The 20,435-nt window shown below is 36.0% G+C and overlaps 2 protein-coding genes across 2 annotated transcripts; both read right to left on the reverse strand.

Annotated features, from left to right (window-relative positions):
* Window positions 1-419: 419 nt before the first annotated feature.
* Window positions 420-7,269, reverse strand: LOC311431804 (transthyretin-like). The gene is made up of 4 exons (XM_084509697.1): window positions 7,131-7,269; window positions 5,169-5,299; window positions 2,396-2,531; window positions 420-848 (listed from the first exon to the last, which is right to left on the reverse strand). Exons 1-4 carry the CDS (start codon window positions 7,197-7,199, stop codon window positions 741-743), a joined length of 444 nt encoding a protein of 147 aa, XP_084365823.1. The 5' UTR covers window positions 7,200-7,269; the 3' UTR covers window positions 420-740.
* Window positions 7,270-9,294: 2,025 nt separating this feature from the next.
* Window positions 9,295-16,966, reverse strand: LOC311432662 (transthyretin). Its single transcript, XM_084511106.1, has 4 exons — window positions 16,811-16,966; window positions 15,893-16,032; window positions 11,500-11,635; window positions 9,295-9,586 (listed from the first exon to the last, which is right to left on the reverse strand). The coding sequence occupies exons 1-4, from the start codon at window positions 16,877-16,879 to the stop codon at window positions 9,479-9,481; spliced, it is 453 nt and encodes a 150-aa protein (XP_084367232.1). The 5' UTR covers window positions 16,880-16,966; the 3' UTR covers window positions 9,295-9,478.
* Between the last annotated feature and the right edge of the window lie 3,469 nt (window positions 16,967-20,435).

The following is a 20,435-nucleotide window of genomic DNA, read 5'->3' on the forward strand; positions in this document are numbered from 1 at the left end:
TTTGAAGGTTAGAGGTATGCAAGTCTTTTGGGAGGAAAACTTAAACTGAGGACAAAGTTATTTGCATAACTTTGAGTTTTATGAGAACACACAAATATCTTCAAGTATGTTTGATAGATACACTTCTGCATGCTGGATATGGACTATTCTTGGAAGTTTTACTGGTTATACTATATTTAGAAGTAGGAAAGGAGACTTTAAGTACACATAGCATCCTTATGTGCTATTCTTCCCTGCTGTCACTCAAATGTTGCTTCTGCTTTCATATTTTCAAAAGCAGAATTGGGAGATGAGATTATTTGATTAATATGTGGGACATTGAGTTCCATGTGACTTCATTCATTGTGGGCTTCAGAAATACATAGATAATGGCAGGTGGTGGTTTGCATTTCCTGTGCACTTAATTACCATGAGACATCTTTCAAGTGTGTTTTGTTCACTTTGTTGGCAAGGAATGTAGTTTATTAACTTAATGGAAGACTTCAATCAATATGTTTTTTTCTAAACTTAATGTGTTTCTCTGAATAGTTTTATTCAGCAGAGTTATTGAAAACAAAGTCAATATATCTTCCTAAAGTTAACAAAGGGAATAAACAACTTGACAGTTATTGTTAGTGGTTTAGTATGAAAGGTGCTATGCAAATTCTAAAATTGTTACTACGGTCAGAAACTGTTTTTACTCTTACTGTTTATGGAAAATTTAACTTACATATCTAAATTTTCATGCTTAATATCTGTTTCTATTCCACTGGCTCGCTAACTACTGCTGTAGTTGAGTAAGAAAAGGGACTGAGGAGAGTAGCAATGGAGTAATGTCGATAACCAGCATCATTAGCTGTGAACACCACCTGGAAAAAGAAGAAACAAACACAAGACAAGTAAGAATTGATCTCTAGTTATAAACCTACACATAGATGAAAACATTGTGATTGTTTAATTTGACCTCCCACAAAACTTTGGAAATATCTTCTCATGTGGTGATGTGGCCAGTGATCTGTCCCACATATATAACTGTTTAAATATCCTTTGTTAAAAGCATACTTGCCACTTAAAGTATATTATTTATGTTTTTATCACACATTTATTATCCAAATAATAATTCTTATTATTAAATAGTAACTTCTTTGTTGGTATTGATAAATAACAATGATATTTATTTTTTCTTCTTGAACACTGTGAGTCTTTTTTTTTTTTAATTAAGGTACAATTTCAAGTATTTTACTACTATCTTATTTTTGTTGTTCTTATGAAGTCCTAAATGTTGAGGAACAGAGTTAAACAGAGCTATCTTTACTCCAAAATGTGTAAGCAATACATTTCTTTAATCCTACTTGAGTATCTAGTAGATACAGAACTACTGCCTTTGGCCGTGACTCAATAATGACCTTCCATAGGAGTGTTATTTACAAGAGCCCTTTTAGCATCTGTTCCATCAGCTCACGTTCCTTCAATTCCTCCCTATAGATTAGTAGATTATTTTGTGTTGAGAGAAGAAAGGTGGTAGTCGGGAATAGAGATGTGAACATTTTCTTGATGTTTAATCAATTCTCTTGAATGTTATGAATCTTGCATCTTATCTCTTGTTTAAGTTACAAAAAGCAAGATTGTCCAGTGTTAACCTTCATTGTCATCTAGAATAAGAATTGTCATCTCTTACCCATTTCAGGGAGGCCAAAGCAAAATTTAGCCCGCATGCTTGCCACTTTTTCTCAAGGAGATGAAGAATAGCAGCAGTTGCAAACTGTACAGCTGTATTGGTGCTCACTGATTTGTCACAGTCCAGCAAACAACTAATACAGGACTGCTGTTACTGAAAGTTCACATGAAGGACCTGATACTGTGAAGGGGAAGAACATAGTCCCCAGTGAGTTCTAAACTATGGAGCTGGCCTCAGTTGGTACCTGGTTTGGACCATCTAACCAGTCCCATGCAAATTAAAAAAAAAATTGTTATATTTCATTCTGTTGTGAATTGAGGATCGAGGCATCCAGAAAACAATTCACACTTCCATTTATTTAGAAATCTAATTTGTAAACTTTGTATGCATCTAGAGAAATATTAGATATAAAAGGCAGATAAATTATTTTCCCAGGAAACTTAATAATCTACCTGTTCTCTCAAATCTAGTCTCAGAATGATAGGTAAGTATAGCCAGAAGGATGGAAAACTTTTTCATCAGTAATGCATCAAAGAGCTCATCAAGAGTTATGGGAAAGCTACTAGGTAGATTCCGTCATGAGTGCATTGTCACAATGCTCTGAGGCTGTAGATTTGAAGTGTTAATACTAAAATATTTTAAAGTGAAAAGTAAGTTCAATATGTGCTATTATTATTCAAATCCTACATATCTAATATATCCTTTGCAACCTATGTACAGAGGAAAATGAATACTCACATCAGCATGTTGATGGAAGGGGTTCAAGCCCAGTTTCTTCCAGTAAGAGGCTGTATCAAGCTCAATCTTGTATATCCCTGTTACAAATTGTTCTTTAGTTGTGAGCTCTCGGAGCTCTCCATTTTCATTGGTTTGTCTGTACAATGGGAGAAGAATGCACTTTTATATTTTGGTTAAAAGCCCTATAAAAATGTAGTTCTCAACAACTGAACTCAAGTGATGTTGCGTAGCTTAAGTAATGTGATGAATACTTCTATTGATCTGGAATGGCTTATGTCCATCTGTATTATGGATGCCTCACAGAGCTTATCTTGGCATTTACTACTCCCATGATCACCACAGCGGATGGCTGCCTGCCATGTCACTACTAGGCATGGTTTGGGGGTGAGCCAAATGTTGACATTATTGTTTGTGGGCTCTTGGCAGAGTCTTAGAGTTAATTAAATGAACTCACATGGAAAACTTCACCATTGCTGTAAGCAATGTGAAAGCTGTATGATGCGCTTAACTATGTAAGTAAATAGGGTCAACTCAACTTTTCCATAGCCTGCTATCTTTTTTAAATATGTTAAATTCTTTTATCAGTAGGAATATTTTTTACAGTCAGCTATTTGAAATCTACTATTTGAAGTGCCTGTACATCAGCCAACAGTGTAGCCTTATGGAATTCCTTGGTATCTGTATTAACTAGTTGGTTTTACATCCTCAAAAAATAGATGCTTTAGTTTGACTTAAAGATGTTTTCAATGCTAGCCAAGGTTATAGAACTGGCTTGAAACAACAGACCTTTGAACACAAACCAAAATCTGGGGCTCTAGAGACAATATTGAATGCTGTCTCTCGAACACATCTCTTGGTTGAAACTTATTTTTGTGGAATAAGTTATATAAAATTAGGTATTTCACCTAGGTTATTCACAAATAACTGCTGCTTGTATATGCTTTTAGTAGTCACAAACACTGTTTTGTGTTCTAGCTGCCAAATCCTTTTCTGAACATACTTTAAACTTACATGCAGAGAAAAATAAAGATTAGAATGTTATTTATATCTTTGTCCAGTACACAACTTAAGATTTGTGCTTTAATAACTATGAAGTCATTTGTATCTTCCAAGATACTGTCAGCAGTTTTTTTTTGTTGTTTTTTTTTTTTGTTTGTTTGTTTTGTTTTTGTTTTTGTTTTTTATTATTCCATTCAAATGTCTCTATTTTTCCTTTGTCATGGCTTGATTATTTTTAGATAAGTGTTTCTCTAATAAGATTTCTCAGCTAAAACCAAACATATCTTTAATTAAGAAGAGCTATTTTAGAATCCCTTCCTAACCTTCCATTATTTATAAATAAATAAGACTGGAGAGGTTGATTTAGTATTATCACATCTTTCATATACCTCATCTTAAGGTTACTTTGTTCTTTGATTCAAACCCAAAGTATTTTTTAAGGCTATGATCAACATTCAGCTGTTCAGCCCAGTATCCCAGTATCTCTATGGAAAGCCTCTAAGCTCAAATTTCAAGGTATCTAACCTGAACATCCCCTTAATGGAAAATTACAACATTTCTAGTGACAGAATATTTATGAAGCTATCTTATTTGTGGAACGGGAGGCAAATTATTTAGGTAGGACAACATGAATACATCATTCTTGTTTGGCTTAGTTTGCTTGTGTAGCCTTCACTGTAGCTGTGTTTTTCAAAGACACATATGAGATCCCTGTTGCTTCTGCCAGTGCACTGCTTTACTACACCAAAGAGCCAGTTATGTATGGTTTTTCATGGACTTTCTACAAATGCATCTGAGTCTGGAATCATGCTAGAGAAATTCCTGTACTATGTCAGCTTTAACTCTCATGAGCCCTATCTCCCCATCTTACTTTTTTATTATTATTATTTATTATTATTTTTTTTTCAAGATAGAATATACTGTATATCCTGGAAATAATGTCTTGGGTGAGACTTTGCAAATATCTTGGTCAGAGAATTGTGGAAGAGGGATATTGCTTGTTGAATAGAGAAGGAATGCTAATTTTGGGTAGCCCCTAATAATTGTTTTCAATTTCATATTACATACTTCCATGAAAAAATGCTTTTGAGTTTATAAAATGTTAGTATATACTAAAAATTGATCAATTACAACCCCCCCAAAAAACAAACAAACAAACAAACAAACAAAAAAACACAGAAAAAGTTATCTATATTTGAAATTATGCAATGATATTTTTTAAAAGACGTGACAAGTTTATATATCTGAGAATCTTTTTTTTTTTTTTTTTTTTTTTTTCTTGTTAGATATAAATGTTTGTGGGAAAAGTGGTAAGAAAGCTTTATATCAACACTTTCTCATTTTGGCTAATTCCTTTTACTCAAAAAAAAAAAAAAAAAAAAAAAAGCTAAAGTATTGTAGGAAATGGAAAACCTTTCTGAAAGAAGAAAAACAGTCAATAAAGGTGGAATTCTCAACCAGGGTCAGTTTCAAACAAACTAGAGTCTGCCTGACTCCTCTGGTAATAATGCAACAGTTCATTGGTGGGTATTAAAAAGGAAAAAAAAAAAAAAAAAGGCCTTTTGTAATGAAATAACATTATAAAACTATTTTGCTATTTGAAACTGTAGTACAGTTAAATGACAACCTGCAGCAAGTAAAATGCTGTTCATTCAGTAGTGTATCTTTTCTCTGACTAAAAAAGATGTTGTTCATTAGAGAACATGAAGTTTTTTCAACTCTGGCTTTCCCGTTATCTTTCTCTTCTCTCACACATTACTTTGGTATGACTTACTTTGAATTCAACAGTTCCCAAGATCCATCTGCAGCTGCTTTATATAATTTAACTGGAACATTTGGAGCTGGACTTCCTCGGACTGAATCCAGAATTTTTACAACAAGAGGATGCTTGGAATCAGAAGAGTCCTTCAGGTAGGAAGAGAGAATTTTTATGTTGTAAGAAAGGTAAGTCATTGGTCATAATAAAGCAGTAAGGGACCTTGTTCTTTAGCTTTACTGAATATACCATCTGCTCAACAAGATTACTGTGCACTGCAGAAATATATATGCAGAAGGTTTCAGGGGGCTAGAGACAATGGAACCAGGGAGGAAGATGTCAGGGGTTGTAGGGAGGATGGTAGTTATGTACACTTTAGAGACACTGCAGCTGTGTGTGAGAATGTCTTTTTGTTTTCCCTTTGGAGTCACTCATCTACACATCATTTCCAGCATAAATTTTTAACTAAGTTTTGTCCTGAGCAGCAAATAATTAAATTAACAGAAGCAGTAGAAATGTTTAAAAATCTTATAACTCTTCCTTCATATTTTGGGGTGGCAGTTTGAGCAAAGCCTTCTGAATTTGAGGGCTTTTGATGTACTTCTTGCCCTAAAGTTATATGAATTCTGCTGTAAACTGAGTCTTTCCTAGCACCATTTTAGATAAGATTTATTATCTCCTGACAACTATACATGGGAAGAAGAGAAAAACCTTTCTTCAAACATGGGATGGCCGTAGTTTTCTTCTGCACACATTCATTACAAATGGTGGTCATGCCTTAATGTTTTACATACTCAAACATAGAGTTGAATTAGGGCTTTGACTTTCCATTGCCTAATTCTTCAGATGAAAAGTGAGAAAATAGAGCTAAGCAGGGATGATCTCAAAATAACAGTTGTTGATCTCCATTTAATCATTGCAAAATGGATTGTGACGTAGATGGTAAAATTTGCAAGTTCTCTCATCTATCTCCACTTACAGTCTATGATGTACCAAATATCCCATGGGCCAAAAACCCTGCCCTGTGTCAGAGAATTATATCAGCATATATACCATCCATATGCTCTGAATCTTCAGGCTCACTTTCTGGAATGCCATGCTCCTTGCTACCGTTTCTTTTGAGGTAATGGCAATGGGGTATGTAATGCCACCAGCTATTTTCCTGGCTTTTTCACCCTGTAAACTCAATAGAAGACCTTTATTTTTTCTTCTCTCTCTCTCTCTCTTTTTTTTTTTTTTTTTTTTTTTTTTCACAAGGATGATCAGATACTCACATTTCCAAAGATCAGAGATTGAGAGAAAGAATGAGTAGGAGGAGAGAGAGACTCTAGGAGAGTCCATTCTAAGAGATTTACAGACTGAAGAAGTCTGGATCTCTAGCTTGCTCTGTTGGAGTAAATGAGTCCTCTATAAGTGGAGAGAGGAGAAATGGGATCCTGGCTTTGGCCTGTTCATTGCTTGCATTAATGAATTCATGCGTGGTAGCAGTAAAAGAGAGGACTAGAAAAAACATCACTCCAGCATGGATCTACTCAGCCAATGCAGCTAAAACCAAAGTGGGAGGAGGGACTGGGGACCATAAGGAATACTAGGACTGCAGGACCTTGCCAGAACTGCCTTGAAACTCCTCATGACCTTGTTCATTGTGTTATAAGGACTATAGCTGCTTTTTGTCCAAGGCTTTTGTGTAGTGACTATGGTATTTTTTCTCTAGCACCCTTTTTCATGTAGCTGGTGAGTCTGATAGCAAGTGCTGCTTCTCTAACCAGAAAGCTCTCTGTTATCACTACAGAAGGAGAAAGAAGGACCAGAAAAAGAACAGGAGAGAACTACAGTCAATACATACCACAAAATCAAAATAATTGCAATAAAATGGAATATTATATTTTTCACTTACACAAATTGTATTAAAGTAAAAAAAAAAAAAAAAAAGAGCTGGGACTACATCAATATGAAGGGCTTCAATCCTAAGACACTTACCTGTGGTGCAGCTTCAGAGAAAAATGCCAGGCCAGCTAAGAAAATAAGAAATACAGAGTGAAAAGCCATTTTGCTTATCACTAGGAAGTCTCAGTGTCAGCAAGTATGAACTGACAAGGTCTGTGATTTTTATATCAAGGCCTCTAAACTGAAGCTACTTATCAAAAAAACAACATAGGACTTTCAACATGCTGCTGATTCTTACTATTTACTTAGTAAATAATGAGAAAATAAGTAACCCATACAAACATGAACCTTGTCTGTGAAAATAAGTATTCTATCATTGCTTGTGGGAATGATACCCACAAGAGGATAGTTACCTACCTTCAGTGATCCGTTTTATTGGAAAAAAAATGTCTATTCTTTTTTTTCTTTATATTTCTTTTTTTTTTTTTTTCTTTTTGTTGAGTAATAGTGCCGTATACTTGTCATATACTTAAGAGAAATAGAGATTCCTTATCAACTCGGCAATTTCAGTTTCTATGAGAATCTCTCTGTGGTTATAGTGGGGCATAATTGACTCATCCATGTTTATCTGTTAAGGGATTTCTCTCTGTGGTAAGTGTATAATGTGTGAACTATCTAGTTTTCTTATGTATTCCCCGGAGGGAAAATACTATCCTTGGCTTCCAGCATGTTAATTAGGTACCTACATACCCATTTCTGAATGTACAGCTAAATAGCATTTTAAATCCTGTCACTTTAGTTGTTCCTTAGATTCAGTACAATTTCAGGACTTCATCTGTACAGCTGCAAGTCAGCCCCCACCAGAAGTCTCTGTTTCATTTTAGGAAAATGTTATTTCCTGAAACGAAACTCTTTCTGATCTTTGGCTAGGCACATGCAAATACATTCTTACTATATTTACCCTGTCCTCAGGTGGATGACTACATGTAGAGTAGGGATGTTAACCTCTTCTTTCTTTTCCTTTTGTTTTTCTTTTTTTTTTTTTTTTCCATTTTTATTTTTTAAATTATTATTATTTTTATTTTTGATGTCAACACCACAACTTTAGGAACATATTTACATTCTAATTAAATGGCTAGGCATAGCCTGCTGCAAATCAAACCTACTGATTTTCAAGCTTTAGGAATAGCAGGTTCCCATGAAATAGCATGCATGCTTCAACATGGGTGCTATTTTGAAACCATCTGCACTGTTTACTAGAATTGTGTAACTTTGTTGGAGTCCAGAAATCAGGGGGAAAATTAACTAAATAGCTTGTAAATTCTCTTGGTATGCAGTCATCCCAGTAGGCTCTCAGTGGAGAGATCAACTCCAAGGTCAGTGCAGATGAGTACTGATAGTTTCTGAATGGCATGAGTTCAGTAATGGCCTCTGTCATTTCCATAATCCCATTAAACAATAATTCCTCTGCTTCAGGATATTTTTAAATACAATAGGCCATAAGTAGACAGAAATCACTGTTAAAGCCGTCACACTCATGTGTCCATTTATCAACAATGTTATTTGAATCACAATTACTCTACAATTTGCCTTGTTCTGCTTCTAAAATTTTGAAGAGCATATTAAGGTTATGCTTCTATTTTAGGACTTTTTTTTTTTTTTATGGGTATTGGCTAGAGATTTGACTTATTAGAGATTTAATTGGAATGCACCTGAATATGGTAGCCAACTGGGTTAAAGATCAGAGTTGTTAAAAATGGTGGTAATTGAAATTACTTCCTAGAACTTCCTAGATTCAGTGAGTAGCAATTCTTCCTCTTGAAATCAACAAAGTATGCCTTAAAGTTTCAAGTAAAGCTACATAGATTTTATCCAGCTCTCTACATTTACATATTTTAATAATCTTTCTACATTGTTTGTTGCTAGATATTCAGAATTTCTCCTATTTACCCTGTGACCTAGTTGATTGTGGGACTGTCTCTTCTGTGTGTAAGCTATGAATAGCATAGATGACATTATTATTTTGAGTATGTTTGGTCGGATTTTTTTTTTTCCTGAGGTAGCAGAACTCTAACTTTCCTATTTCAAGCCAGTTCATTTGGTGAGATTTTGTTTAAAGTACTGGAGGAAGATAACAGAACCAAAACAAGTGTTAATTTACTTCCATATGCCACACACAGCTTCTAGAAGCCCTTTGCATTTGAGCACAAATTATGGCACTTTATAACACAATAAAACTTCACCAATAGAGCAGAAATTGTTTTAAAGAAGTAACTTTTTATTGACTTGTTTGAATTTTTGCCAGGTTACAAAATGAAAAATAAACAAACACAAAAACTAATATAGCACAAAGATATGCATTAGCAATAGAAAAACCCTTCCTCCTAAAAGCCTACAATAGTCCTAGCAGAGGAAGGTGTTTGTGTAATGACAGTACTTGTTTATTCCTGGGGATCACTGACAACAGCAGTGGTTGAATAAGAGAAAGGACTGAGGAGAGCGGCAATGGTATAATGGCGGTGACCAGAATCATTAGCAGTGAACACCACCTGGAAAAGAGAAAACTTGTAACCATGATGAACAGCACACATTTGAAACTGCCTTAGCTTTTAAAATTAGGAAGCATGCTCTAGTTCCTGTGTAGACTACTTAGCTAGTTCTGTTCAGTCAATGGTCAGACACCTTTGCAAAGGGTAATGCTCCCCATTAATTTGTTACACATGCTGAAGATGGAGAAATTAGTGTGATTTGGACCAGTGTCCACAAAAGCCTCACCTGTAGTGAAGTGCAGTGAAGACACTGAACACCTGAGTCAGGCATGCCTATTTCTAGTCTGTGATGTGGGGTGGGAGGATGAGAGGGAGGTATCTCAAACAACCAGTAAGAAAGATCTGTGTGAGGTGTCCAAGCTCCAAGCAAGGCAGGCAGTTGGAGTCCAAAGCCACTTTCTGTACTTCAGTGCCTCAGTACTGTTTTTAACACAGCTCATGATGAGTCAGATCTTAATGGAAGAGCTGAGTTACTAGACTTGCAAGAAAAGGAATAGACCTTTGTTCTAAAAGAATTCACATTTGCTGCTCTCCAAATCAGTTCTTGGAAGGTGAGACATGCAGCTCCCAGGAAAAGTGCCTTCAATTGAGTCCCTTTCTTTGGCTCTCTTTAGTCTAATGCTTGAACTATTTTCTGAACTGTCAAGACTAGAGAGATCCCCCCCTCCACCCTAATCCTGCCAAAGTCTAAGCTGCCAAGACATGAGAACTGTAGGCTAGAATTACCTTGTACACAGACAGTGACTGAACTTTGCCCACTTCTTAGGGTAATGGGGTGACTTGTAGACCATTACATCAAAGGAAGGCATCCTAACAGCCTAGCTGGAACAGGATCAACTATGTGCTTTTAGGCACCTTTTGAGGTGAAATTCTTAGGTCCCAGCAATTTTCAGACATCCAAATGGTTAGGGAACACTTATGAGGATTGTCTATTTGACCTAAATCATTCAAGTTGCACCTCAGGCTTTTATGGATCAGGGCCTTAGTCATTTGTTTTAGTCTTCCACAGGTCTCCATAAATTAACAATTTAAAATGTTCTACAAAATAATTCCATAGCCATTCCAGACCACTGAACAGAATGTTTAGAGAAACTTAAATTAAATGGCAGAGTAAGCCTCAAGAATGTAAACAAAATTTTTGGAATTACTAAGTAAATGTCATAGAAAAGAACACACTATAAATCATTGTTGGGCTGAAAGCAAAGGGAAGCATATGACACGATTAAACCCCAAGTATGGAATTTGGGTATCAATGAAATAGCCAACTTTTATTTTCTCACTATGATTGTTTCTTTATCTTTTTATGCCTCTTTTTTTTTTTCCTTTTTTTTTCCTTTTTTTTTTTTTTTTTTTTCTATTGCATGTATCATTATGCATGTATTTACTGAGCATCATGAAAAAATGCACACCAAAAAGAACAATTTTTTTGCTGTAATTAGCAATCATACAAGAATTCAGGTGACTGGTATGAGGGAAATCTCCCTGATTAATGAAAAGCTAATTTTTTATAAAATGAAGGCTTCCAAATCTGTATATTTACGATGAAATGAGATATATGCAACAATTAAAGAAGACTATGTTATTTTTGTGTGTTGTTGTTTTGGTTTATTTTGGTTTGTTTGTTTGGTTTTAAAACACTGAGTCCATTCAAATAACATAGCTCTTTTTGGACAAAGGTCTCTACTAAACTAAATGGGCACAGCTCTTCTTTGAAGAGCTGTGTCAATTTGTACTTGCAGGGAATTTGGCTACTTCCTCTGGCTTAGCTGACTGTTTACTGTCTTTATTTGCACAATGTTAGGTGGCAGTGAACCATTTTATTGCTTTTTCAGTATCAAAACACTGTATTTATTCTGTCCAGCTGATGCTGCTGCATGATATATAGGTTATTAGGTATACTTGCAAATACTTACATCAGCATATTCATGGAATGGGGAAAGGCCAAGTCCTTTCCAGTAAGAGCTGGTGTCAAACTCAACCCTGTACGTTCCTTCTACAAACTGTTCTTCTGTTGTGAGCTCATGGATCTCACCGTACTCTGTGGTTTTCCTGTAATGACAAAATATCTACATAAATATTTTATACTGTCATTTAAATGAGATGGTGGCATGAATCCAAAAAATGGAAACAGTCAATGTGGAGTGTTAAATAGCACAGGTGCTGGATAGCCAAATTCAACACTGAATGATTTCTAGTAATCTGAAATAATTCCCTCCTGTGTAGTATATGCTTTGATATTGCAGAACCTGTCCCTGCTAACAGCTTATCCACGTACATCACAAATTAAAGCTGACTTGCTTTCTTTGGTCATTTTTGTTGCTATGGCAGGGATTATAGTTAAGACCCCTGTTTTAATATCATGTTAAACTTGTACTAAGTGCCCTCTGGAACCAAATGTTAGTTGCTTTGGAAAAGGATTGTCATGATGAAAGGCAAGATGCCAATTCTCAAATTATAATTAGAGAAAAGAGATTTTAGTGGCAAATTGTTTTATTCAGTAGTTATTAGCACTGAGACTATAGGTTTTACATCTAAACACTGATGTGTTTTTATGTGACCCTGAATGGTAGTGTCTTGGAACAGCAATTTAGTGTCATGAGATTTTATTAATTCAAATTACCATGTCTTGGTCAAAGAGCAGGGTCCTCTTCCACTGGGTGCCATGTAAATGAGCAGTAGGAATTGGCAGCTCAGAGAGATTATATATTCAGCTTGTAACAAAATGCTGGGTGAATGGAATCCAAAAGCAAGGAGGAAATCTAGCTGGCATTGCACCATATTAGTTTGAAAAAGACCAAACTTTGTTTGACAGCTGTTTAAATATTTACATATTTGTCTTCTAACTCCTTTGCATGCCCTTTCCCTCACTGTTTTATTTTATTTTTATTTCAATCTCTTTATATGATTTTATTTTTTTCTACTGCAAATATTTATATAGCATTTCATAACCACTTGATGTATTTGAAGGAAAAATAAAGAAAACTTTGATTTGAAGAGCTAGTAGGACTTGTCCAGCCTATGACAAGGAATAGCTTGAAAATAGAAACACATAAGGAGGAATAGAGGGAAGAGAGAATGAAATGAGCTACTGCTTCTTATCAGAGAAAGAATCAGTTGTGTTATTACAGATTTTCTTTCCCAGCCTCCTCCTCAATCTTGCTTATCTTCCTTGGTTACTTGACAAGTAAATGACAGAAGTCTGAATGATGATCTTGTCCTTAAATTAAGAATTTACAAAATCAAAAATGCTGTGGTACTGTTCAGGTTTTCTTAAATTTCAGCTATAGCAATTTGAAGACTGAAAAAGTCTCACAGGTATAGTACAGGTGAAATCAGCTATACCCAGGTATTCTTTCCATACCTGTAGAGAATCCAAGACATGACTGAAACGTGTCTCATAGGCAGTCTTTGTAGAAGCGTTAGTATTTCCTTGCTTAAGCTATCTTGCCTTTAGAAAAGGCAAGAGACAAAAGGCTGAAGATCTCATTGGCAAGTGCTCATGTGTCCTTGAAACTGTGAAGCAATTGTTGAGACCCTGAAGAATTGTTCAGGCTGCAGGTTGGCAATTGACATGTATCTGCTTAGAAGCTAGATGGTTTTGACACAAACTGTTTAAAGGGAAAAAATTATTTGTGACTCAAAATCTTTGTTCATATGAAGAAATATTAGTTTAAGAAAGACATGGATGCAGCTTGAATGGTCCTTTCTGTAATTAGCTGATCCAGAGTTGCAGATGTTAACCATCCGGAACAACTGGGAAACAGGAAACAAGGGTTCACTTGAAACCTTCTGTTCACCACCAAGAGTTAATGGCACTTTCTCTTATTTTAGCTATCAAGTGATAGCCATTCAGTGTCAGTGGTTTGCTCATAAGCAAACCGTTAAGTACCACTGTTGTGTGACATCCTACAGGACAGTGTGTGATTCATATTCTGGGAGGGAGTAGCACAAGGCAGAGCATTTCCTGCATTTAGCCCTGGTAGCAAAATGGTACAAGTGATTCTTTCTGAGCAACATTTGTATTTCTGTATGAGCACTTGTATTTCTATCAGATGTGCTGTGACATCTTTTTTTTCTTTTCTTTTCTTTGATGATGATTCACATACAAGGTCACAATGTTTAGTGAATGCAACTCTCGAACTATAAGGCCTAGATTTTCAAAAACATGTGAGCAGTGAGAAGGTCAAAGCTAGTCATGGGAAGAGCTCATAGAGAACCCATATCACATGCTTCCTAGCCCTAGGGCCTTCCTCAGAGTGCATCTCAGTTGTAGTAAAGCTTTTCTTGCATATTTTTGGCCAAGTTTATTTTGAAATAAGCCTCTTAATAAAATCAGCTGTTGTTATGCTAACTTATTCTCTGCCTTTTAAAAGAGAATCATTATTATTTGAAATATTTATTAATATTTTAAATTCTATAGTTACAAAGTTTGCTAAGTTCCCTAAATTGTGTTAGCAAGGCTAAACAACAACTACCAACTAACTAAACTAAAACAGCCAAATAAAACAAAACAAAAAAAAAGCCTTTATAGACATCTATGCAAAATGACTCTTTTACAGTACCTAGCAAATGCATACAGACCTTCAAAATATTAACATGCTGGGTGTAGTTACAGATTGTGTTCCTTGATTGCATTCAAATTTTCAACAGATTTATCACATATAAACTCTAGTTTTCCCAAAGGAAGAAAATTGCAATCATATGTGAAAAACTATTTCAAACTAGTGCCCTCAGCCTAAGTCGCTGTTGTCACTGAAAGCAGCTTTGGTTAAGATGCAAGCCAAGGGAAAGGTCATAATCTTTACCTGCAGTAAAAATGGTGGTTTAATGTTATTTTATTGCCTTCCCGCAGCAAAATACTTCTGTGCCTAAGGCTATTTTCCTCATTTATTTATTTAAGTAATTTAAATAGATTATTTTCTCAGACTTTCTCTGTAATATAAAGTGCCAAAAGAACTTGGCCGAGAAGAGCCACAGGATTTGTTTCCTTGGACATGTTAAGAGCAGTGTCATAAACTGAACAAGAAAACACTAGTATTCTCAAAAGGTGACAACATTAAACACTGATGTTATATTTATCTTATTCCAGTGTAAATTATACTTTACACATACAAGACCAATTGATGAAACATTCAAAATAACCTGTATCTCCTGATCACGGCACAAATACTTGTTAGGAGCAAAACATTACCATTGTCCCCAAAGCAACCTGTCAATTTTTAAAGAGGTACTCTGTTGCTTGAAGTATATAAATCCACTCCAAGAGTCATTTGTTCCTAGATTAACACTCACCCTTTGGGGGTGGAGGTGTCTGGTTTTATCTCCTCCTTATTAGGTGGTTGGTTACCTTTCAATGAGGAAAGGTTTTGTCTTCTTGATTGTTTTGAGTTTTATAGAAAGAAACTGTTCAGATAGAGAAAGGTATGTCTCTGCTTGTAGTGTTCTCTGTTTCTCTTTACAGCTTTTATATAAATCATGTTATAAAAGTTCTAGTAAAAGACCACTGGATGCTCTAGTTGTTCCTGTCCACACCTATGCTTGTTGTCCTGTACTTGAATATCATCCTGCTGATAGAGATTTCTCTTAGTTAAAAATCTGAATCAGTCAATTGTTACAATGAAACTTAGATGCATGAATACCTCACCTATTTAAATTTTAGAAAACTGTATCCCTCTGTTCCACATATTTTTCCTGCAGGCTGAAGATAGTAGTATTTGCATGCCTCTCAGTGATGTTCTGAGGATGCTTTGTAACTATAAACCTGTCACAATAGCAAAAGCCATGCAAATCTATAGATATGACAACAAACATGCTGTGGCCATGCTGTGTTTTGTTAAAATGTGACTCTTGAAAACCTTCAGGTTAAGCAGTTTCATCCAACGAGCAAGTTTATTGCACAGAAGAGAACTAATACACTTGTTATTCGTATGTGTAGAGATGGAGTTTACAGAAAGGATTTTGTACGTGACTGTTGAAAATAAAGATCTAAATATATATACATATTTGGAGAACGGAAAGGTAATATTGGAGATAGGAGAAAATAATAAGTATTGAATAAACTTTTTTTTTTTTTCCAATTAGTATGTATTTAAATTTCAGTAACAAGTATGCTCCACTTGAATTGGATGTATTCTAGACCAAAAATCATGTGCTGTTATAGTGTGGTTTTAGTGTGTATAATTCTGGTTATAGTGTGACATGTGAAAGACAACTTAAAGTTGTTTTGATCAGAGCTCCATTCCCTTTATTTCTCATTTGTTTTCCCAAGGCACCTTGAAAATGTCTCAGTAAGACCACATAACTTACCCAGTGGCAAAGTCCTGCCAGCTTCCATCTGCACCCTTTTTAAAGACTTTAACAGCTACGTTAGCTGCAGGACTTCCTCTGACTGCATCCAGCACTTTCACCATGAGAGGGCATTTGGAATCAACAGAGCCATGGGAGACCTTGGGGAAAGCAGGAGAAGTTATATAGGAGCTGTTCACTAGGCCTGCAAAAGCTTTCTTTCAAAGAGAAGATAGATTGTTCTTGCAGAATTAATGTTGGCTTAAAAGCAAGTTCTTTGCAAAATGGCATTTCAAAGCTAGTTCACTAACATTTATGGCTTACAGCAGAATCTTTGGTCTTTATACATATCACTTTATTTTACATACATACATATACACAGTTTGACAAATATTTACAGTTGCATGTGTCCCTGGGAAGATATCGTAAAATACACCTTTTTAGTGAGATCACAGATAAGAAAATAGTAAATTATTTTAATAGGGAATGTTAGGCAACCAAGAAATAAATGCCTACATCATCACTAGGGGTGGAAGAATATATATATATATATATATATATATAAACTATATAAATGTATATATATATACATTTTTTTTTTTTCATTTTAGTTCTTTAGAGAAGCACTTGTTTGGTGAAAAAGGTAAAGCTATCTCTATATTGAAGATATGGGATGTGAGTCAGAAACTGACATATAGAGAGAAAAATAAAGGGTCACATGTCCTATATCCTATACCCTTTCATAGTGTCCTAAAATAGATGGGTAAATGATGAAAGAAAAGTTTAAAGAATTCTGAAGAAGATACCTAAAAAATGGTATTAAAATAACACTTCAATGAAGTCTAATTGTTGCAGAATTTCATGGCTGAGGAAGATGCTAGTCATCTAGAAAATATAGATGATTCTTGTAATGATTGAGTTTGAATAAAAAAGACTCACCAGTGGTGCAGCTTCAGCGAGAAATACCAGTCCAGCTAAGAAAACAAAAAGAGCAGAGTGAAAGGCCATTCTGCTTGCTGTTAGTGAGTCCTGGTGCCAACAGCTAGGAGCTGATGAGATTTGGGATTTTATACCCAATCCTACAACAAAACAGGCTGCTTATTGGGTGCCCATATGACTCCAAATCTGCTGATTCTGATTATTTGCTTAGTACACAGTCCAATCCTAGAGTCAGTCCATGAATAGCGCAGCCATTGCAGTCAATGGAAAGACTGCGGGATCACTAGAGTAAAGAGAATAAGTAACGGACACAAACATGACCCTTGCCTGGGGAGATTAGACTCGTAGAAAGCCCTCCACAGAATAATGTAAACGACCTTTCTTTGCACAGAATTCCAACTAGTTCTAGGAGATCTACATTCCCTTGGCCTCAGGTTGTGCATGATAATGCCCCAGTGTTTTCTCTACATGTGCTCCATGTTTCTTCTCAATGGATTTAATGCTCTCTGAAGACTAGTTCCCAAATATAGAGGTGGACTCCATATAAGTAATGGAGTTTGTTCGTTTTCTGTCTGAGACAGCACTAATGGTCCATGCTTGGAGACAGATTCCCATGTCTGCATCTGCTTTTTTAATAAGAGCAATGTTTATTTTTGAAACCTAATTTAGATAGGATCTGACAACATGCTGACTCTCACCAGAAGTTCCCAAGACTAGGATTCATCATGCCTAACTTTCAGCTAGACACTAAGTCTTCCTCTTAGTCACTGGAAAGAGACCTAGTACAATCTGTCCCCTTGGGAAGGCAGAGGTCTAAGAGAAGAGAAATGAGTCCTCTCTTGTTCCATGGACACGAGCAGAAGCCAAATCAACAGACTGGTAGCTTAAGTTAAGATCTGGCTAACAAACAGTCTAGTTGTCAAACTCTTATCATCCTGGTAGAGTTATTGTTATGCTCTGAAAAGTGCATTTGCATATAAGTAGTTTCAGGGGTGAATCCAGCCCTAAGCTAAGTTAGAAGGGAGAAGATGTAACTTGGAGGAGTGGCATGGTATAGCTGGGTTTCTCCAGCTGCATCACATAAAAATTGTACCGCACCCTGTGCTAGTTGAAAGAAACAATCCTTTGGCATTTCTTACTTTCCATGTCCTGAACAACCCTGACTTTATACTTCAGTTCTTTGGAGGTGATGTACTTAGTTGTTACTGATTTCATAGTATTCTAAAAAATGTAATTTTGCCTCTTAAATTGGGTGGGATTATGGTGAAGTTCTTAGAGGTTATAGACAGTATTCTCCAGAAGCTTTTATGCCTTCAGATTGCTTTATGTACTCTGTTCTCTTTTGGCAAAGTTGTGGGTTGGAAAAAATCTATATTACAGTAATCTCCTGAACTGGGATCACAGTGCCCTTTGAACTTACAGCAAAGCAGGCTAATACGTAAGTAGCATTCTATGCTCATTTTGTATGCACGTAAAAGTGAATGTGAGGTGCCCAGCAGTAACAACTCGTGCTGCAGTCTGGTGCTTGTGGGTTCTATTCAGATCTTGGAGAGGTAAACACTGCTCTTAGATCAGTGCATCAATGCTTTACTTCCTTGTTCTGCTCACATTGTTTATAAATATTTCTCTGAAGTAGTAAGGCTTCGTATGCCAGGAAGAAAATTTATCTGCATTTTAGTGCAAGTAGACTGTCCTCTCATTTTCTGTCAGCTGGTCTGCAAGGAAATTATGCTAAGGAGCTAATGACTCTGTCTGCACCTGGAACTGCCCTCATATGGGAGAAAGACTTCCAAAAAAAAAAGGGAAACCTGGGGAAAAAACCTTTTCCTTAGGTTTTCTGTGAGATGAGGGTTTCTGAAAAAATCAGGTCTAGAGTGACAGTATATTTCATCTGTCTGTATTACTGTTTTACTTTCCTCTTTTATAACATTGATCTTTTGTTAGCTGGCTTCTGAAGTGAATAACAAGCATGGAAAATTCTACTCCCAAACCAGTTTTTTTTTTTTTTTTTTTTTTTTTTTTTTTTTTTTTTTTCTCCTCCTTCCCTTACCGTTTTTTTGTACTCTCCCTCTCTCAAACAAAATCTAAATAGGGATTCTTTGACTATTAGCAGGGTAACCATTTTGGAAAGAAAATAGACTCTGTGTTTTTGTGAATCTTCATTGCCACATTTTGCAGTAACTAGATTATTGCTGTAAATGATAAAATATGAGTGGACTCAGTGAGAAGATAAAAATCTTCAGTATTTCTCCAACCTAGGAGGCCATAGAACATCTAGAATTTGTACTGAATTCTATTAAAATCCCATGCAAACTTAATGTAGAATCACTATAGCCTAGTGAAACCAATGACTGTTAGACTATTCTCCTTCCATTGTCAGTCTCAACTCACTAATACAAATATTGCCAGTGAAATGCTTTTGCTAAAATACATAGGAGGGTCCAGCAATTTGGAATAGCTGGCTGAGGAGCACAAGGAGTGGAGTATTAGCTGAAAGAAAAAGGCATCTACTTGGAGCCAGAAGAAATGGTGACACTAAAGAGAAGGTAGAGGCTCCTATTTAGATGGTTTTAAATAGAGAAGGATACAGTGGTTCTAGAAGGGCATGGCTATCATCTGGATTGTGTGTGTTTGAACTGTGAGAGTTTTTGACATTTACATCCAACTAAACTCTAAAATTTTACAGAATGTACCAGCCTCAGTGAATGAAATCTTACTATTTTGAGCAAGAATCAAAACACGTGACTGTAGAAGGAGGAAGGAGACAGGAGATGAGTAACTGCTGAGCATGTAGCAAGTGATGATTGATTGACATTTTTAAACACTTTCTGGGTAATGGGAGTCTGAAGTTTGAAGTATTTATGAATAAATAAATAAGAAACCTAAAGAAAAGGGGCTGAGCATAGAAGAGCAAATGGAGTTGGGGAATTCAGTCTTCTAAAGCAGTAAGGGAGCTTCCATGAAGAGCAGGAAACTGGGCAGCTCCCAGAGACTCTGCTATGAGGGCACATGTCATAAGGAGAGCATTGCTACACAGAGCATCAGACATGGGGTAGTACCATAAAAGCCCTAATGTAAAGAAATAGTTAACAGGATCACTGAAAACATCTAAAAAGAAAAAAAAGAGAGAGGAGAGGAGAGGAGAGGAGAGGAGAGGAGAGGAGAGGAGAGGAGAGGAGAGGAGAGGAGAGGAGAGGAGAGGAGAGGAGAGGAGAGGAGAGGAGAGGAAATTTAGGAATTCTGGTGTGGAAGAAAAGGTAAGTTATAAAGTGAACACAGAAATAGAAAGAGGCTATTTTGAGCTGGAGAACATGCAAAACCCAGAAGAAGGGAGTAGCATTCAGGTTGGTTAGATGGCTGGAGAAGAGAAAGGCAAAGAGTCTCTGGTGTGCACAGTAACCACAGCCTTATGGAAGCCAAGAAATAGGAGACCCCCCAGCTATGGAAAAAAATAGATAATCCTCAAATATGTAAATACTTTAAGGCTTATCTGAATTCCAAATCAGTTGAAGTTCATTGCTGAAGAATTAGAATTAAAGCCTATTTTTATTGAAAGTGTGTTCCCTGCTTGGAAGCATTATAGTGTTCAGGTCAAGAATAAACATGTCCCGCTAATACTCTTGTT

Source organism: Aythya ferina, assembly GCF_964211825.1.
Source record: "Aythya ferina genome assembly, chromosome: 2".
Classification (NCBI taxonomy): Eukaryota; Metazoa; Chordata; class Aves; order Anseriformes; family Anatidae; genus Aythya; species Aythya ferina.